General features: G+C 39.5%; 1 protein-coding gene across 2 annotated transcripts in view; it reads right to left on the minus strand.

The window, feature by feature from the left end:
* Window positions 1–20,943, minus strand: part of LOC143858800 (protein TIC236, chloroplastic-like) — a 55,429-nt gene that overhangs the window by 3,367 nt on the left and 31,119 nt on the right. The window contains exons 18-23 of one of the 2 annotated variants that reach the window (XM_077369517.1): window positions 14,669–15,490; window positions 13,856–14,136; window positions 13,289–13,542; window positions 9,856–10,094; window positions 9,545–9,736; window positions 3,312–3,584 (exon numbers count right to left, since the gene is read on the minus strand). In XM_077369517.1, coding sequence (XP_077225632.1) covers window positions 3,312–3,584; window positions 9,545–9,736; window positions 9,856–10,094; window positions 13,289–13,542; window positions 13,856–14,136; window positions 14,669–15,490 — 2,061 coding nt within the window. Of the gene's footprint in view, window positions 1–3,311; window positions 3,585–9,544; window positions 9,737–9,855; window positions 10,095–13,288; window positions 13,543–13,855; window positions 14,137–14,668; window positions 15,491–20,943 lie in introns of those variants that run through there. The other variant, XM_077369518.1, reaches the window with a different exon arrangement.

Here is a 20,943-nt window from a genome sequence, read left to right on the forward strand (position 1 = left end):
TTGGAATACGATATATAAAGGTTTTTTCTGGCGGTAGCCACTTTTCTGGTAATGATGGGATCTGCCTTGTTCGGGTAGGAACTTTTATAATACCTGGTTGTATCGAGAAAAGGATGTGGGTCCGGGGATGCGAAGAGTTGAGTCTGATTTTACATAGGCGTCTAAAGGGGGAGTAGATAACTTTTTAGGATGTATTCTTCAACACAGGTAATTCTTTCTTACTGTGGTAAAAAGATGGCTGATTCCTCCTCCTCCTCTGGCCCTCGTATATATAAAAGAGTTCGAAGAGAGTTTCTACAGTATACGGAAGGTTCCAACATCGTCAATGGGTTCGAAATCTGTGTTATAACTCTGCATTCGCCTCGGTGAGAGTTCCCACTATCCCAGAACTAATCAAGATGATTATCAAGTAGCAGTGGAAGCAGTTCCAGGAGGACTACAACCTCGTCTCTGAAGAGTTCTTCCCTTTGACAGGAACACCCAATATTAAGGAGATATGTACACCGGTGCATAAACTTCCTTTTTTTCGAAGCTGGTTGGAGTATACTGATAATCTGAGGCGGACTAAATGGGAGGAAAAAGGGAACCTTTGTATCCAGAAGATAGCTGAAATCATAGCTATTTGGAAGAACCCGGTGGAAGGGGTCCCTTTTCCACAATATGCCTCAGAGTTTTGGCCCGAGGACATGGAGTTGGAATTGGAATTGGATATTGGGGTTTTAATGGTGGAGCTGAACTATTGCGCCAGACAGGTTTAAGTTAAGGATCAGATAAGAATTAACTTCGGGCAATTTGATACGAGTTTTTGTGTTCTCTTTGGATCCGGGTGCATGGATGTGGGAGGAAGTAAAGAGAAAAGAAAAAAAAAGAGAAAAAAAAGAGATAAATAGAATTGATCTTAGGAGAGTTTTTGATGGATGATACAAGTGGGGATATTTATATTTGTAAAAAAGGGGGATAAGAAAAATGAGAGTAGGATGGATCTATAGATGCTCTGGAGGCTGTCTTAAAGTCGGGAGAAATATAGGCTCTTTTGGCGTTTCAGTATTTTTAAGGAGATAGTCCCATTTCTCTGGTAGTTCAGGTTACGCCCTGAATTGCCTATATAGATACTGTGTATTGTGTCTAGGGACTCCTTGTCCCCAATGTACGCTTCATGGTATCAATATATGTCATTTTTCAAAAAAATAACCATCATGATAATACCTCAATATCGTCACATAGAATTTGAGTTGCTTTATGATTTTCTTACAACCTTGTATATACAAGATACTATTCTTCTCCTTAGTATATGCATTTTCAGGTCCAGAATAGCTTTGCTAATAGGGAACCTGGACAATAACAGGCTATAGGGAAGGGAATTGGATTATGTCCTGATCATTTACAAATGCTAAAGGATATATTAATCATTTGGGAAATCTAGAGAAGATAAGAAGTCTGTGGTAGTAAGTAATTTTTGTTTTAGTGAAGTCAAGAGAACAAAAAGACACTGTGCAAGCAAATTGCAAATTCATCTTCTGAAAATTCCAGTTCAAGATGTTCAGCTGGGGTCATAGCTTTGCGTTTTTGTTTTAGAAATCGGCAGTACGGAAAATGGTAGTATGTGTGAGGGTATTTTCAAGATCATTCCTTCGCCGATAGTAGCTAATCACTTCTTAGATCTACAGAACAATGAGATTGTTGGCCATCTTACCATTTACCACTCATATTTTGTACAACGAAGATGAGATTAGATTCTTGAAGGTTATTTAAAACCAAAAGCGAGGAAGAGGAAACCCTCCCTCTCCTCTCTCATCAATAGGAGATTCAAAACAACCTCTCATGAACAGAATAGAAAAAAATTTCCATTCTCATGTTATCTCACGGAAACAGCCTCTCTGCAAAGCAGGGGTAAGGCTGCGTACATCTAGTAGCCCTCCCCAGACCCTGCAATGGTGGGAGCCTCGTGCACTGGGCCGCCCTTTTTATGTTATCCATACTGCCATTACATAAAAACTATATTTATAGTTCATAAATCACTCATTCAAAACTCAACCGAAATTTCATCCTATCAACTTCAATATAAAAATAAAATAAATATTATCTTTAAAAAAAAATCCAACATAAATGTTGAAACCACTCTTTCAAACAAAGCAGGCTTCGAAGCATGCGATTTTAAGAGCTACACATTTTCTTTGTATGAGTTTTGCCATACCTCTTCCCAAGCTCGAACTGGAGGTGTGTGACACCCACATAATAAGTAAACTCTAATCTCATGTTAGATTATTCCTAGTCCTTTGCCAAATTCCCCCACACTTAACTCACTTTATTGAGGGGAAACTCTTTTGCAAACATATTTATCAACAATTACTAAAAAAAACCTATCTCCAGCAATTAAATAACAAAGTTACTTATAAAATAATTCAAAAAATTCATTATAATGCTTTGGAAAGTGACGAACCATTCATGATCAATCTGATAGACTGATCAATCAAGTAAGAGCTTAGGTTGTGCTATTAATGCCAAGGGATTTCTCCAAGCAAATATATTACTAGGCTTCATTTAGGAAGTTTCTTAGCAATGCATTTACTGAATTGAATCGTACATGGACTTAACACGGACATCCGAGTAGTCATTGGTAGTGACTTCATAATGTAGTAAGAAAGAAGGCCAAGAGAAGATCTACAATAGTAGCGTTCAATATGATACCCAGAAACAAAAAAAATATCCGAGGACACATGGCATGAATAATCATGTTATTGTGTATACCAGTGTTCCAAAATTCCGACTCGGATGAGAACTCGGCTATGGTAAAAGGGAGTCGACTCGGGCAAGTCAATGATTGACGTGATCAATTTTTCACTGACTCGGGTGAATCTAAGGAATTTTGATTGACTTGGTACCATTTTGTGGTGGTCGGCGTGGGGGGTTAATAGAGGTGGAGTAATTTCTGTACTAGGATTTCCATCGGAATCTAGATTACATACTATATAGTGCAGGTGATGCTTAGTCTCCTTTTTTTTGAACCAGTATAAGAAAACTTTATTAAAGTATAAGCAGTTGATGCTTAGTCATCCTTGGTAACTAAGGTGGGCCAACCTTGAAAATCATCCCATATCAGGTGCAAGACCATGATAACCTAGATCCACCAAAAAAAATCGAAGCAATCCTATCTAAGACCAGACCATCCACATCAGTAAAGCAACTAAAGAGAATTATACACCTCAAAAATTAAAGAAACGAAATAGACCTGCAAAAATTACACATTCCCACAAAATATTAGTTGAAAGCCGTATGATAGTCTTAACATAAAGGACATGCATTGAGACTACCTGGAGGCGTTTCCCAAGTTGAACTTCGACTTCAGTACCAAATGAAATATTATTTGCCAGGGACTTGAGAGGATCGATTGTAGGATCAACAGAAAGTAAGCTTGGGATCTGGGGCGCATACACTACCCTCCACCGAGCCTGTCCAAATTCTCCTTTCCCCTCTATCCTTGGCATCAAGCTTTCAAGTGTTGATGTCGCAAGTTTCTTGAATGCAAGTTGTCCATCACCTTCCAATAAAGACCCAGCCAATTGACTCTCAAAGACTCTAGCAGCCTGTGCAAAGAAGATACATTAAGATCTAAGTTGTTCTTAATCTTTATTACGTAAAAACAAAATAATTGCCAGAAGAACACCACTAGAACCAAAATTCCAAGCTAATTAGGTAACTCATCGATCAGTACAACTTTAATTAATTTAAAAGGAGCACAAATTAATTCATCTTTCAAAAAAAAAAAAAAAAAAATTTAAAAGGAGCACAAATTTCTGGAAGATGAAAAAGCAATGATCAAAGAGTCACTGCACTCCTAAAGATTAAAGAATAGGTACAGTGCTTGTTTTTAGTCACATAACATATTCATGCATTTTCAAACAATTCATGATGACTAGAATTCAGGCTTCACATCATATCTCACGAGAGGCCAAGATGATATAGAATTGCAGTGCATGCTATTTATGCACATAAAATTAAGACAATTATTTCCTTGTGTGCGGCCACACAAGGTTAGATAGAATTAAAAATGAAGACATTCGTAAAAAGGCAGGGGTGGCACCAATTGAGGAGAGGATGAGAGAGCACCGCTTAAGATGGTTTGGACATATCCAACGTAGGCCTTTGGATGCTCTAGTGAGAAGAGGCGACTCATGCCAAGTTGATGGAGTAAAAAGAGGTAGGGGCAGACCGAAAACAACTTGGGTAGAAACAGTTAAGAAAGACATGATAGCTAGGAACATAACAGAGAACATGACCTTGGATAGGATAGAATGCAAGAAAATGATCCACGTAGAAGCACCCAACTAGAGCCAGGATTAGAGCCGGGAAGATTCCTTTCACTTTCTTCATGAAAATTTTCTAAAGGATTCATTTAGCCGACCCCAACTAGTTTGGGACAAAGGCTTTGTTGAGTTGAGTTGAGTTGAGTTTAAAAGATGTCATGTTGACTCCAATTTTGACCAGCATTGTTTGACTAGATCAAACTTCGAGTTGAGTTGACCTAAAGCTTGAATTTAATTGAGTCCTAGTTGAGTCTCAATCGACTCAATGAACCAAGTAAAAATGTTAATTGAGCAGGATAAAGTTGAGTAATAAATTTTAATTGAACATGATCAAGTTAAGTGATTTGATAACAGTTTTCAGGTTTTCAACTTTGTGCTTTTAAATGAAAGGACATTGAAGTTATTTCATTACAGATGCAAGTGTATTTATGACCCTAAAAACTTTTTTATGTTCTAAACCTCATTTATAGTGTTTGAAAAAACCTTCTCATGAAATCTAAGAATAAAAAATACTTAAAAGAAGCTTTGAATCATCTCTTGGAATTGGAATGCTGGGAGCCGGGTCACTATTCAGGGACACATCTTCAACCCCAATAGCTCTTTCAAATAAAGTCAGGGATTTATGACAATTTTTTGAGTACCTCAACAAAATCCCTCAAGATACCTCCCCCACCCTGAAGACACCATCTCTAGCTAATCTGTCCGCCACATATTAGCTGAGCTCCTAACATGATGGAAGGAAATAGATGCCTCCTCCACCCTGTCTTGGGTTTCATCAAAGAAAGTGGCGAATCTCCATGGACAGTGATGCGAGCCTGTACATCACCTTATCACATTGAGGGAGTCTCCTTCTACCACTACCTTATTCAAGTCTTCATTCTGAGGAAACCTAATTCCTTGATATATAGCATGCACTTCCGCTTCATTTTCATCTGCGTCTCCAATGGGACCAGCAAAAGCCCATTTCACAAATCCATATTCATCTCTTAAGACTCCCCCAATATCTGCTGGTCCAGGGTTCGCCATGCTAGACCGGTCAAAGTTAAGCTTTAGTAAACCATGGGTAGGAGGCTCCCAATCTTGGACAAGTCTTGGATTCATGGCTTGGCCCACGACAAATCTCCTTACACCCATACCATAGATCATAGGTGGATACAAATCTAAAGCATGAAAGGGTTTTCACCCAAGATATGGTAATGGCTATCACCTTGTTGAATAAGAATTGAGGTCTCTTCGTGAATCCCTTGAAGACCCGCGCATTTCTTTCTTTCCACAATACCCATATAATAGCTAGAAAAGAGACTTTCCATAGGATCTTCCCTTTCCTCTTCCATGGGGCCATAGCCCAACTTTTCAATAATTTGACGAGTTCGGCTAGAAGACTCGTGCAATCTCAAATATAGACAATAGCCTACTCCATACCTCTCTAGCCACTTTGCAATGCAAGAATATATGATCCACAATTTCCCCAGCTTCCAAACATAGGGCACAATGATCGACTATCAAAAACTCTTTCAAGAACCGCCGCCCATTCAAAAAGCACAAACCCTGGGAGGAGCTTGAGTGTTCCAAACTTTGGCCGCTTTAGAGGGCACATGGCAAGGTGCAAGATGATGGTAAAAGGATTTGACAAAGAATACCCCACCTAAGTTCCAGATCCAAATTCTTTTATCTGCACCTGCTAGTTTGATATAACACCTTTCCAACGTATCCAACAGTCTACCCATAATATCAAGCTCCCTATTAAAAACATTCCTTTTGAAAGTTGGAGCCCATACCACCCTGTTCTCCCTTCACTCCAAGCAATCCTTCACCAACGCCTCCTTAGAGGCCGCCAAAGTGAATAGTTCATGAAAGACCTCCTTCAACGGAATGGCAATGCACCATTTATCACACCAAAATCTCGTAAGATCCCCTTCATAGACCCTGAATCCTGCACAATCTGCAAACTTATCCTTTGATCTCATTACATCACGCCATATAGTAACCCTTGGGTTCCTGAACCTATCTTAGAACTCCAAATGACCTGTGACCGATCCTTATTAATAAAAGAAAAGAAGGATGCCATCTTATTAGCTGATCTACTAGGGGTCACGTCTGTCTTTTGCTTACTATCTTGCTTAACCACAACAGACCTGGATAACTGATCATCAAAGAATCAAAGACTATGGTTTTAAATTTCCAATGAAACCGACACGAAACAGCTGAAATATTTATGTTTCCTTCCGGTTCCAATTCCCTGCTCAGCTGAAGATCCATCTTGTCTTCCACACAAGATGTTTGAAGCCTTATCATGCCGATACAGAAGACACTAGCAGGAACACATAAGCTTGCGAGGAGCCACATGCAACATTGTTGATGCGCTAAGTTAAAAGCATCATGTCTGAACCCATACTTCACTAAAATATGGATGTTTGTCATATTTCATGAGGTAAGGGTGTCTTGGTCTTTTCCCATAAGATAAGGGTATTTTGGTCATTTTCTATGAGATAGGGGTATTTTTTTGAACTAATGTTTGTTACTGAAAAACACAGTAAGAGGACTATGAGATAGGCGTACTGCGGTTATTTTTCGTGAGATAGGGGTATTTTTTTCATGAGGTAGAGGTAATTTTGCACACACCCTATCCATGTAAGGGCCTTCCAAATGAATGCTTTGGATCATCAAAATCATGTGGGCCCAGATGTTTTTTTAAGCTCGAGCACATATAAGCTTATCTGCGCTCGAGCGCAGGAACAGTTTTCCCAATTTTAAATCCTATATATATATATATATATATATATAGAGAGAGAGAGAGAGAGAGAGAGAGAGAGAGAGAGAGAGAGAGAGAGAGAGAGAGAGAGAGAGAGAGAGAGAGAGAGAAGGGTTTTTGCGCTCGAGCGCAGATAAGCTTATCTGTGCTCGAGTGCAGAAACAGGGGTGGGCCACATTTGGGGGGGGGGGGGATCCAAAGCATTCATTTGATGGGCCCTTTCATGGATAGGGTGTCCACCAAAAATCAGCTCCATTGGATCACCATAGGATGTCCATTTGTGGGGTGAAAATGGGCAGATTTGTGGACAAACAGTATCTGTCCATTTTCTCCCCCACAAATGGACACCCTAAGATGGTCCAATGGAGCTGATTTTTGGTACACCCCCCATCGCTGATGGGGCCTATCAAATGAATGCTTAGGATCACCCCCCCAATGTGGCCCCACCCCCGTTTCCAGCACTCGAGCGCAGATAAGCTATCTACACCCGAGCGCAGGAACCCTTTTCTCATATAGTTTTCCCATATATATATATATATGAGGAAACTGTTGGTGCGCTTAAGCTCACCATGCTTATGGTGCGCTTAAGCGCCCAATCACATGGGTCCCACCTTTTCTGTGGTGATCCAAACCATTCATTTGCAAGGTCCTTACATAGATGGGGGGTGTACCAAAAATCAGCTCCATAGAGTCATCCTAACCCATCCATTTTTGGAGAATCATCCTAACCCATCCACAAATCTGCCCAGTTTTGTCCTCCACAAATGGAGGGGTTAGGATGATCCTATGGAGCTGATTTTTGGTACACCCCCTATCTACGATAGGACCTTGCAAATGAATGGTTTGGATCACCACTAAAAATGTGGGACCCATGTGATTGGGCGCTTAAGCGCACCATAAGCTTGGTGAGCTTAAGCGCACCAACAATTTCCTCTCTCTCTCTCTCTCTCTCTCTCTCTCTCTCTATATATATATATATATATATATATATATATATATATATATATATATATATATATATATATATATATATATATATATCGGAAAAGTGTTGCTACTCGGTCTTGTAGCTAAGCTTATCTACTCGATCAGGTTAAATACAGTGGGGGCCCACATTGTTTGGGTGATCCAAACCATTCATTTGAAAGGCCCTTACCTAGATAGGGTGTCCACAAAAAATCAGATCCATAGGATCATCCTAACCCATCCAACAATGGAGGGAAAAATGGGCAGATTTGTGGATAAACTGAGTCTGTCCATTTTTTCCCTCCACTGTTGGAAGGGTTAGGATGATCCTATGGATCTGATTTTTTGTGGACACCTTATCTAGGTACGGGGCTTTCAAATGAATGGTTTGGATCACCCAAACAATGTGGGCCCCCACTGTATTTAACCCGACCGAGTAGCATCACTTTTCCCTTACACACACACACACACACATATATATATATATATATATATATATATATATATATATATATATATAGAGAGAGAGAGAGAGAGAGAGAGAGAGGAAAATGTTCCTAAGCTATAGCTTAGATAAGCTTATCTAAGATATAGCTCAAAAACACATGTGGCCCCACATTTTTTGGGGATCCAAAGCATTCATTTGGAAGGCCCTTGCATAGATAGGGTGTGTAACAAAAATCAGCCCTATTGGGTCATCCTAACCCTGCCATCTGTTGAAGGAAAAAATGGGCAGAAACATGGACACACAGTGTCTGTCCATTTTCCACTCCACCTTTGATTGGGTTAGGATGATCCTATAGGGCTGATTTTCGGTACACACCCTATCCATGGAAGGCCTTCCAAATGAATGCTTTGGATCCCCCAAAAAATATGGGGCCACATGTGTTTTTGAGCTATAGCTTAGATAAGCTTAGATAAGCTATAGCTTAGGACCACTTTCCTCATATATATATATATATATATATATATATATATATATATATATATATATATATATATATATATATATATATATATATATATAGAGGAAACTGTTGGTGAGCTCAACCAAACTTATGGTGAGCTAGCTTGCCCAATCACATGGGGGCCCACTTTGTTAGGATGATCCAAACCATTCATTTGAAAGTCCCTTACATAGATGGGGGGTGTACCAAAAATCAGCTCCATAGGATCATCCTAACCCCTCCATTTGTGGAGGACAAAAATGGACAGACTTGTCCTATCTATGATAAGGCCTTGCAAATGAATGGTTTGGATCACTCCCCAAAATGTGGGACCCATGTGATTGGGCAAGCTAGCTCACCATAAGTTTGGTGAGCTTAAGCTCACCAACAGTTTCCTCACACACACACACACACACATATATATATATATAAGAAAACGGTTCCTACACACTTGTGTAGATAAGTTATCTACACTTGGGAATATTAATGTTACATTTTAAAAGATAATACGAGAATAGAAGAACCAGACAACAGACTTATATTGATACCAGAGAATGTGCAGTGCAGAGTCTAACCTCTGTAGGTGAGAGAACATTCTGTTCCACAGAGCGTGTTGAGGTCACCACCAAGTTATCCTGCCAATTACTGGCACGGCTTTGGATCCTGAACTGCCATTCTGAACCAACCAATGCTAAATCTAGAGTTGGATCTAGTCCCAAATCAGGTTCAAATTTTGCTACATTTAGATGGTCCCGTTTAAGCCTCACCTGCATTATAACAGGTCCACATGTAACAAAATCCTCAGAATCCTTAGGTACTGCAAACCCCACATCCACAAACAGAGAAGAAGCATATTTATAAGTGAAAACAAAAGGACTGGACTCACCTGAGTGGCGACTAAATTCACATCTCCATTTTCAAATGTTAAAATTCCTTTAGGTTTTATCAATTTGGGATGAGCCACGCCATTGAGCTCAAGTTCCCCACTAACAGCGAAGTTGAGAATCAAAGGATATACTATTCTTAATTCTGGTCCGAGAAGAAGCTTTAGGTCAGTGAGGCGAACATCAATACTTGGCCTAGTACTTTCTTGCTCCATCTTCATTTCAATTTCAGTGTGTTTACCTACGAAGAACACAAAATCAGTCAACTCTAAATGATCAAGATACCTAACAAAAGTAGCATACACAATCATTTGCACAAAAGTTCATCCACTTATCCACTCCATCCCCTTTTATTCCACTACGAGAAGTTTTTACATTGATCAAGAAACGAAGGAAAAATGCAGCATGAGATTGTTTTACAAGTTCCATCAACAATTAAAAAACAATCACAAAATAGTCAACAATCAAAAAACATGGTGTAACTTTGCACTGCATGACTGTGAGACTGGTTTTAAATTTCCACCGAAATGTTTTCGTTTCCACCCCACTGAAATGCATATCAAAACCGAGATACATATCGATGCCAAAACTGTAAGTGTATCAAGGTCTTAAATTTCGGTTTCGGGGGTAATTTCATTCCTCACCGAAACCAAAATTTTATCCGAAATCCCAAAATTATAGCCAAAATCCCGAAATTTCGGCCAAAATTAGGTGGAAGCGCTCGAAACGTCGTTTTCTTGGGACGAAATTTTGGCCGAAATCACTGAAATTTCAGTAATTTCGGGTGAAATTTTGTAAAGGAATAAAAAATTAATATTTTATCAGGAATTTCGTCGAAATTTCTGACCTCACCAAAATTTAAAACCTTGAAGTGTATTAGTGGAATACTATATCATTATGTGTAGCATAATTATATTTATACGAACTCTAATGGAAAAGCAATGTATGTACATGTATAAATATTTATATGAATTACATGTGAAATGTGATATCTATTGAATCTGACATGTGCAGCAGCGCGTGTCTATTCGGTGTTGTTAAACCATCATGGATAGTTGGTCTTGCTTATGTGATGGTTTATAAGAGTATGTGCTTATTCTAGCATTGTTTAAAGTTTCATCTTAAAAATTCTATTATTTGCATATGTTTCCATACGATTCTGTAATTTTACAGGATTTCCAAGAAACCTTTCAACTGAGACCAAAATGTTCCCGATAAGGCATCGACTTGGTGAAGCAAGGAATGACTATAACGCCCATGTAGGTGTTTTCGGACTTTGAAAATTCCAATGCACTTAGTAGCGGTTCTTTATTATTGACTACCAAAAACAAGTTGTGGGCTTTGAATATATGAAAATTCAGTATGAAAGTGATCTATTTTTCAGCCATGTATTGAAGAAATTGGAACCATGGTTTCAAATTTAGGTTATGGAATGCGTTTCGGTCCTCACCAAAACCGAAATTTGGCCGAAATCCAACGGAATCAAATTAACGCCTATTTTATCCCGTACAAAATTTCGACTGAAATTTCAGTGATTTCAGCCGAAATTTTGGGAAAAATATTAAACAATTATCTAAAATTGAGATTTTTGGGTGGAATCCCTTAAATTTCGGACGAAATTTCAGGATAAATGAAATTTCAACCGAAATTTTGAAATTTCGGCCGAAATAAACGACTATTTTGGGTATTACTGATTCCGGTGTCGGTCTCGACCAAAACCCGAAATTTAAAACCATGGTTGGATCGTGCAGCAAGTGTGTAAACTACTTTCTTGCTATTCATGATAGTTATCTGTCTAAAGATACCAGTTGTGCATACTGGAGGGATATTTGTGTGATTAGATCATTAGAGAACTGCATGAGGTGGACTAGGGGGTTATTTTGGATGGGATAACCGGATAAAACCTTGGCTGTGGTGCTTGATTGTTACATTTGGCTGAAGATGCACCAGGGCACGAAAGATTAGTGAAGAGGTGTTGAATATGTCAATTTGCAAAGGGGCAATCCTAAAATACAAGTTTGTATTCTCCTTTGCCAACACATACTTCACCATGAGTTCATCTTAGCATGGGTTTTATTTTGGTCTTCCAAAAACTTTTCAAAGACATGATTCAATATTTGTAGCAGTTGATTGTTTCTCAAAGATGACCCATTTATTCCATGCCCAAAAGCTTAAGCTGTTAAAGTTGGTGTTTTTTTTTTTGAAAGCAGAGTTGGTGTTATTTAATCATTTATATTCCAACACTCCCCCTCATGTGTGGCCCCTCTTTTTTGGGCCGGCCTGACAAACGGACTTCTAACATTGAGGAGTTGTGAGTTTTGAAACCAGAACCTGTTGCTCTGATACCAAGTGAAACAACCAATTACTCCAAAAGCTTAAGGTGTTAGAGTTGGTGTTATTTAATCATTTATACTTCAACAAGGATGTAAGTTCGTGGGACATTTTTGGCAAACTAGATGGAAGAAATTTGGTACTAAGCGTTACAGCACATGTCATCAGAAACAGATGGGCCAATGAAAGTCATCAACCAAAGCTTGGTTGTTTATAGCGTTGTGTTGTTGGGGATTATGTGTGAACATGAGACTTGATTTTACATCAAGCTGAGTTTTCCTATGGTTAATCACACTATCAAGATGACCCATTTTGAAGCAACTTATGGGCATAAACCATAACATGTGCTCGATCTTATCCTATTGCCTCAAGATGCATGAGTGAAGATACTGAAAACTATGCTGCTCACGCTAAATGCATGCATGAAGAAGTGCATGCAGCAATTAAATCCAGCAATGAGGACTATCTAGAATCAGAAAATCCGTATCACTGATTCAAAGAATACAGCAAAGGTGATTAAGCTTTGGTAAGGGACGATTTCGTAAGGAAAATTATCGCAAGTTGAAGGCTAAAAAGATTGGTCTGTGCAAGATTCCAAAGAAAATCAGCCCTAATGCTTATGTGGTGGACTTACGTGATGATCTCCAGATCATTCCTATAGTGAGGAAGCTGATTTCTTACAATTATCATGGGTTTGATGAAACTGATTATCAGCCTATAACAAGTCATCGGGTGATACAATTGCCGAAGAAGCAAAGGGAGGTAACCGAGGAAGTTTTTGGACATGAAATAAATTCTGTTCCCATTGAGGTATTCAGTATAGACCATTCCTTATCAAGTGGCTTGGACAACCGCCAAGTGTAAGCAAATTTTGGGCATGTACTCCAAATCTTGGGCTATTTATGATGAGCAGACAAATTCATTCAGTAATTAAGACTTCATTGTTTTATTTGCAAAGCATATGGAGCATGCTAACAACAAAGCCTACAATTGACAATGAAAAGTTTCAGTTCTTTTTGGTTCCTGTGCCTAGGGTAAAAAATTTCCACCACACCTCTCAAATTATCAACCTCAATGGGAAAGATGCCATGTATATTAAAGTACCTGAGGGTTGAGGGAATTTGGTGCTTGAAGAAGCACGTTCCGAACCAAAATAAGGTGAAACATGCCCTGAGGTGGCCATTCGGTTGTAAGCACCAGTTGGAAGACTTGACCGAGTTGACGCCAATCTATTAGTGGTCGCTCCATTACCCTTGTCATGGGGTAGATAAGCTTCTCCATGACTCAATTTTATCATTCCAGAAACATTTGGTTGCAACATAGAGCCGGTAATCTGTATTTGAGTATCAACCTGGCCACTGTAATTTAATTAGAATATGTTAGCAAACCAGCTGTAAATAATAAAAGTGCAGCTGTCATTAAAGGTATTATACCATGAAACCAAGGTTTGAAATTTCGGTTTCGGTTTCAGCCTCAGCCGAAAACGAAATTTCAGTGAAAATCTCATAATTTCGGCCGAAATTTTTAAATTTCGGTTTTGTTTTTAAATTCTAGTCCCATTGGCCGAAATCTAAAACCATACATGAAACAAGGATGTCAATAAACCTGGATTAACATATTTTGTACTCAAAGAGAAAGTAAGTATCATGGATCCAGTAAATGAGAAAACACCTTAGGACGTTCTTTGCCCGTACTTCCAGAACTTCACATTTCATATCAATTTTATCACCAGGGAACGATTCACTGGTTTTAAGGGGCAGGTTTCCTTTCAGAAAAAGCTTTCCCTTTCTGCTTACTCTGCTTTCTAATGAACTGATGCACAACCTATTAGATTTCACAAGAACAGTACCCCCAACATTTGTGAGTGGCTTCCGGAGCACCGGGGAAGATATAGATGCCCTGTGAAATGATGCCGATCCATCTACAACTGGCTGTTCAACTGTACCTCTGACCTGTTTCATACAGATTATGCATCTTAGTAAAACAGAATGTCAATCTCTCTTATAGATATTATAATAGTAACAGCAACAAAGAAATAAGCCTTTCCACATTGCTTGCTTGAAGAGAAAACGTGACCCACATTGGTCACCTGATAAAATATCCAAGGTATAAGCATTTACTGCAGCATGGTACACTCATGGTTTTAAAATTCGTCCGAAATCCAAAATCCGAAATTTCGGATTTCGGATGGGACCAAAACTGAAATTTCGAGAAATCCGAAATTACCCCAAATTTTGGCCGAAATTTCGAGAAATTCAATTATTTTTCAAAATTATAGTATTATTCTGAAATTCGGCCTAAATCACCGAAATAATTAATTAATTTTTTTTTTATCAGATTTCGGCCAAAATTTCTGGGATTTCGGCCGAAACAGAAATTTAAATCCATGGGCATGTAACATCTACACTATATGTGCCATGACATCTTGGGAATGTAAAAACCATTTAAGTAACGATTTGAAGAATTTCGGTTAGATTGACCCACCTGGAGAATAATGTCGGCATTACCATGAAGCCAGTCAGCGTAAGGACATAGGGCCGTTATTAACATCATGCCACCATCTTTGATATCCGCATCAATCCTTACTTCTCCTACATCTAATATGTTCCAGTTTAAACCTTTGAGACTTTCTGCTAACTGTACATCCCACCCTTGTTCCACTCTCTCTCTAGACACTTTTTTTTCACTTGTTTCATCATTGGATCCTCTTACATTTTTTCCCTGACCTGGGACCCATATTGCACTGCTTGTTTCTCTTTCTTTATCTTCTTCCTCTAGGGATTCTTTTTGTATAGAAGTCACAGGAATACTTCCTTGAACGTGGACATGACCACTTTGGATAACAGGCTCGAAGTTGGCATTGAATAGAAAACGACTGGTTGAGGTTATGGAAGCAACAATTTCAGCTCGTCCGAGGTCAATACCCCCAACAGCACCATCCAAGAGCCTGACTTGCACATCACACTCCGGCTTTGCGAGACTTCCTCTGAGATCCCCTTCCATGTGCAATATACCCTTTATAGGTGTTAAAAGTTGTCGCAAGGGATGTACAGCATCTACCGTCGATGATTCTAAGACCTGAACTAGTGTGGGGATGAGGCCAACAGGGAAATTCAGAACAGCAAAATGAAGATTAGTTTTTGGCCCCAATAAAGTCCCATCCGCATGAAGAGTTGCATTATCTTTTTGGATGAACATTTTCTCAAGGCGCAGGCCATTGTTGTTGCTGTATGCACCAGCAGCGAGAACACGCTGAGTTTTGTAGGTTCCCCACTCCCAATCCTCCCCATGAAAATCAAATTCTGCCTGTAATAAGGCATACAAAAGTCAGTCTACAACAAGGAGAAACAATTATCATAGAAAACCACAAAAAATTCAAAAAAAACAGAAATGAAATTCCTTTTAAGCTGCTGACTTCATAGCCATAATGAATGGCACCATGGATATCTTACAAATTTGACTGAAGAGATCCTGGTGCTAAAGTTCAGAACAAGAAGTCCAAGAATCCACCAAATAGGTAACCTTTGAGGTGTGGCATTATATAATCACAACCACCTTCGTGGGATTTCTTAGGCCCTGTTCGTTTAAGATCAGCCGATTGCGAGTACCAAACTGACTTTTGGACTCAAAATTAAGTTCAAATTTGAGACCAATAATCAGTTTGGCACTCGGAATCGGTCGCCATAATCTTAAACAAACCACCGTAGTGGCTAAAAGCAATACGGCCACAAGTGTCACTAAAAACAAAGAAAGAAGAAGAGGAAAGAAATAGAAAAGAGAAAATAAGAGAAGATAACAGACTGGAGATTTTGAGGTTTCAAATGATGAAAGGGGGGTAAACAGAGAGTTTTCGAGTCTTGAATAGAAAGAAGTGATCAGATCTAATAGCTTTTGGATAGTCGAGTGGTGAAGGAGAGCAGAACTGAAGTTTAATGGACAGATTTATGGCTTGGGATGTAAGATCTAAATATGGCGATTATTGTTGGGGCAGATCTAAGAATGGGGAGTCCATATGGTTGCGTTGAGGGAAGATAGTGAATCTATTCAGAGGGCACATGGGTAGATCTAGGTATTCGAATAGGGTATGAAGGCAAATCTTGGTGGTTGGGCTGCAGGTCTAGTGATTGGGACTGTATATCTAGAGGTTTGGGTTTCAAAACATGAAGGTAGGAATGCATATTTAGGAAGGTGGGAAGTGCATATAGAGGTTTTAGGGTTTTAGATCTATGGATTAGGAACTTAGATCGATAATTTTGAGTTTCTGACGAGAGAAGGAAGTAGATCTAGAGGTGTAGTATGCAAATCTAGAATTTTTTTAGGGATGTTGGCATATAGATCTAGAGTTTGTAGTTTTCGTAGGGGGGAACTACGTTGCTGATCTAGAGGTGTAGGGTCTAGATCTAGTGTATTGGGTTTTAGATCTAGGTTTTTTGGGTTTGGATCTAGGGTTTTGGGTTGTTGAGAAGAGGTAAGGCCAGACCTGAAGTAGCAAGAAGGAAGAAAAGGAAAAACAAAGGAGAGAAGAAGAGATCAAAGGGAGCTTGCTTGGATCTTCTCTAACGTATCGGGGTTGATTCTTAAATGGCTATGATACCATGACAACTTCAGCAAATGAGAGAAGGCCGATCTTATAAAATTGAACAATGGGAGAGATCAAGCAATTGCCTTGTCTCTTGTTGACTTGTGTATAATGAGAGTAAGTCTACAAGTACCCCCTATACAATATAACTAATGGGGGGTATATATGAGAGTATAAAAGAGAACTTCCATCCCTAAAAAGATATACACTTGTGTAATGTACACAATAAGTATTTATGATGTTCCACGAACGCTATGGTGTTTCAATGCAAAAACATATTTTGACTTCCAGTTACAACCAAGGATTTAAATTTCGGTTTCGGGGATAACTTCGGTCCTTGCTAAAACTGAAATTTTAGCCGAAATTCAGTAAAGGCGATTGAAATGTCGTTTTTTTTTTTGGGGGGGGGGGATTGAGGGGGCGAAATTTCGGCTGAAATTACAAGAATTTCTGTATTTCCGGCTGAAATTCTGTAAAGGAATAAAAAAAATTAAAATTTTATCAAAAAATTAGCCAAAATTTTCGAAATTTCGACCAATATGGAATGTTTCGGTCCTCACCGAAATCCGAAACTTCGGTCCGGAATTTCAGATTTCGCCCTAAATTTAAAACCTTGGTTACAACCATGGTTTTAAATTTTGACCGAAATTTTGGGACCGAAATTGAAATCACAGATACCCGAAACGGTACATTTTTTCGGCCGAAATTTCGCATGAAGTTTTAGGATATTCAACCAAAAATCTCGATTTTTTTATTTTTTGCTATACGGTGGTCTTTCTTTTGGATATAGGGGCGGTCGGACTGCCGGTAAAAAGAGTTTTTAATTATTTAATATTTTCCCGAAATTTCGGCCAAAATTTCGGCCGAAATTTGGTATGGAATAAAATATTATTTTTAAGGAAAAAATATTAAAAAAATGCAAAGTTTTGTCTAAATTGTGAATAAAGGGTAGTGATTTGAAAATTATAAAAAAGGTGTTGCCAGGTGAAAGAAGATGGCTTTTATATACCCCTCCTACCTCTTTTTTCTCTCCACCTTTTTGCACCTATCCCTATACACTTATTACCTTCTCACCTACCACCTTCTTCCTCAAGACTTTTCTAACGTGGAAAACTCCACGGAAGGGTTTTGAAGGTTGCCATTTACAACAGGGTTTGATATTCATGAGGGTTTATTCATGATAAACTTATCGAAGCAGTGTTACAAAATGCAAAGAAAATGAATTTTGAGCTTAAAACTGAATTTTGTTGTTTTCCCCATTTTCAAGATAAATTCATTTTGTTTGCATTTTTGGATTCTAAAACATCAAAACCAAGCTTCAATTTATGGTTGCCTGCATGACACTAAGATCACAATGTATATCCCTATTATCCTTGGAATTATTACTTAATTTGAAAATAAAAATCTTTGGAATTATCCCTATTCTACTGGCTTCCGTCGGAAGTCCGAACAAAACTTCGGACTTCCGAACAAAACTTCGGACTTCCGAACAAACGTTCGGACCTCTGACGGAAGACAATTGGACTTTGTAGTTCGGTAATTGTCATATGTTAGTGCATCCTTTTGGTATTTTTTTGTAATTTTACTACTTTGCTTCCATTTTTTCATAATTTTTCATTTAAAACTTAGCACTTCAGCCACAAATCCGTAATGATTACTATTTTTTGCAATTACGTTTTTGCTAGCCACCTTTGCACCTATATTACTTCTGCCAATCTTTGCATTAAAAGATGGGCCACAAGCCGAGAAGTTGCCTCGGCGAAGGTGGCTAGCAAATTTCTATAAAAAAAAGGGAAATGTTATCCACACTACTGTATTTTGATGAGGGCACTCCTCACTTAATTAAAAGTACGGTATGGCCCCCCCATAGGATGATCCAAAGCGTCCATTAGATGGGCCACAGCCTAAATAGGTTGTGTCCCAAAAATCATTTCCATAGGTTGATCCTAATCCTCCGATCTATAGAGGGTTAGGACCAACCCTCTAACATTCTGATCAGAGGGTTAGGATCAACCTACAGAAATGCTTTTTGGGGCACAACCTATTTAGGTTGTTGCCCATCTAATGGACGGTTTGGATCATCCTATGGTGCGGGCCATACCGTACTTTTAATAAAGTGAGGAGTGTCCTCATCAAAATACGGTAGTGCGGATAAAATTTCCCAAAAACATTTTAAAAAATACGGCAAAAATCAGGGTGATCCGCAGGTCGACCCGGCCCGTACGGGCCCGGCGTGGGAACCACATTTTCTACCCCGCAGCCCGGCGTGGAAACCACATTTTCTACCCCGGAACCACTAGGGAACCATGTTTTATACCCCGGAACCACATTTTCTACCCCGGAACCACATCTTATACCCCGAAACCACTAGGGAACCACATTTTATACCTCGGAACAACTAGGGAACCACATTTTATACCCTGGAACCACTAGGGAACCACATTTTCTACCCCGGAACCACTAGGGAACCACATTTTATACCCTGGAACCACTAGGGAACCACATTTTATACCCTGGAACCACTAGGGAACCACATTTTCTACCCCGGAACCACTAGGGAACCACATTTTAAACCTCGGAACCACTAGGGAACCACATTTTATACGCCGGAACCACTAGGGAACCACATTTTATACCTCGGAACCACTACAGAACCACATTTTATACCCTAGAACCATTACGGAACCACATTTTATACCTCAGAACCACTAGGGAACCACATTTTATACCCCGAAACCACTATGGAACTACATTCTATACCTTGGAACCACTAGGGAACCACATTTTATACACCGGAACCACATTTTATACCCCAGCACCACTACGGAACCACATTTTATACCTCGAAACCACTACGGAACCACATTCTATACCCCAGAACCACTCGGGAACCACATTCTATACCTCGGAACCACTACGGAACCACATTCTATACCCCGCAACCACTAGGGAACCACATTTTATACTTCGGATCCACTAGGGAACCACATTTTATACCCCGGAACCACTACAGAACCACATTGTATACCTCGTAGTGGTTCTGAGGTATAGAATGTGGTTCCCGAGTGGTTCTGGGATATAGAATGTGGTTCCGTAGTGGTTCCGAGGTATAAAATGTGGTTCCGTAGTAGTTCCGGGGTATAAAATGTGGTTCCTTAGTGGTTCCGAGGTATAAAATGTGGTTCCCTAATGGTTCCAAGGTATAAAATGTGGTTCGCTAGTGGTTCCAGTGTATAAAATGTGGTTCCCTAATGGTTCTGAGGTATAGAATGTGGTTCCCGAGTGGTTCCGGGGTATAGAATGTGGTTTCGAGGTATAAAATGTGGTTTCGTAGTGGTTCCGGGGTATAAAATGTGGTTCCCTAGTGGTTCCGGGGTATTAAATGTGGTTCCGTAGTGGTTCCGGGGTATAAAATGTGGTTCCCTAGTGGTTCTGAGGTATAAAATGTGGTTTCGTAGTGGTTCCGAGGTATAAAATTTTGTTCCCTAGTGGTTCCGGGGTATAAAATGTGGTTCTGTAGTGGTTCCGGGGTATAAAATGTGGTTCTGTAGTGATTCCGGGGTATAAAATGTGGTTCCCTAGTGGTTCTGAGGTATAAAATGTGGTTCCAGAGTGGTTCCGGGGTATAATACGAGGTATAAAATGTGGTTCCGTAGTGGTTCCGGGGTATAAAATGTGGTTCCTTAGTGGTTCCGAGGTATAAAATGTGGTTCACTAGTGGTTCCGGTGTATAAAATGTGGTTCCCTCGTAGTTCGGATGTATAGAATGTGGTTTTCAAGAGTGGTTCCGGGGTATAGAATGTGGTTCCGTAGTGGTTCCGAGGTATAAAATGTATTTCCATAGTGGTTCCTGGGTATAAAATGTGGTTCCCTAGTGGTTCCAACGTATAAAATGTGGTTCCGTAGTGGTTCCGGGGTATAAAATGTGGTTCACTAGGGGTTCCGAGGTATAAAATGTGGTTCCCTAGTGGTTCCGAAGTACACAGTGGGCCTACATTGTTTGGATCATCCAAGGTGTTCATTTGATGGGCCCTCACATATATAGGCTGTGCCGAAAAAATCAGCTCCATCGGATCATCCTAACCCTTCAAAATGTGGTTCCCTAGTGGTTACGAGGTACACAATGGGCCCACATTGTTTGGATCATCCAAGGCGTTCATTTGATAGGCCCTCACACATA

The sequence above is a fragment of the Tasmannia lanceolata genome, unplaced genomic scaffold, assembly GCF_043159265.1.
Source record: "Tasmannia lanceolata isolate RefF3 unplaced genomic scaffold, GAP_Taslan_0.1 ptg000026l, whole genome shotgun sequence".
Taxonomy (NCBI): Eukaryota; Viridiplantae; Streptophyta; class Magnoliopsida; order Canellales; family Winteraceae; genus Tasmannia; species Tasmannia lanceolata.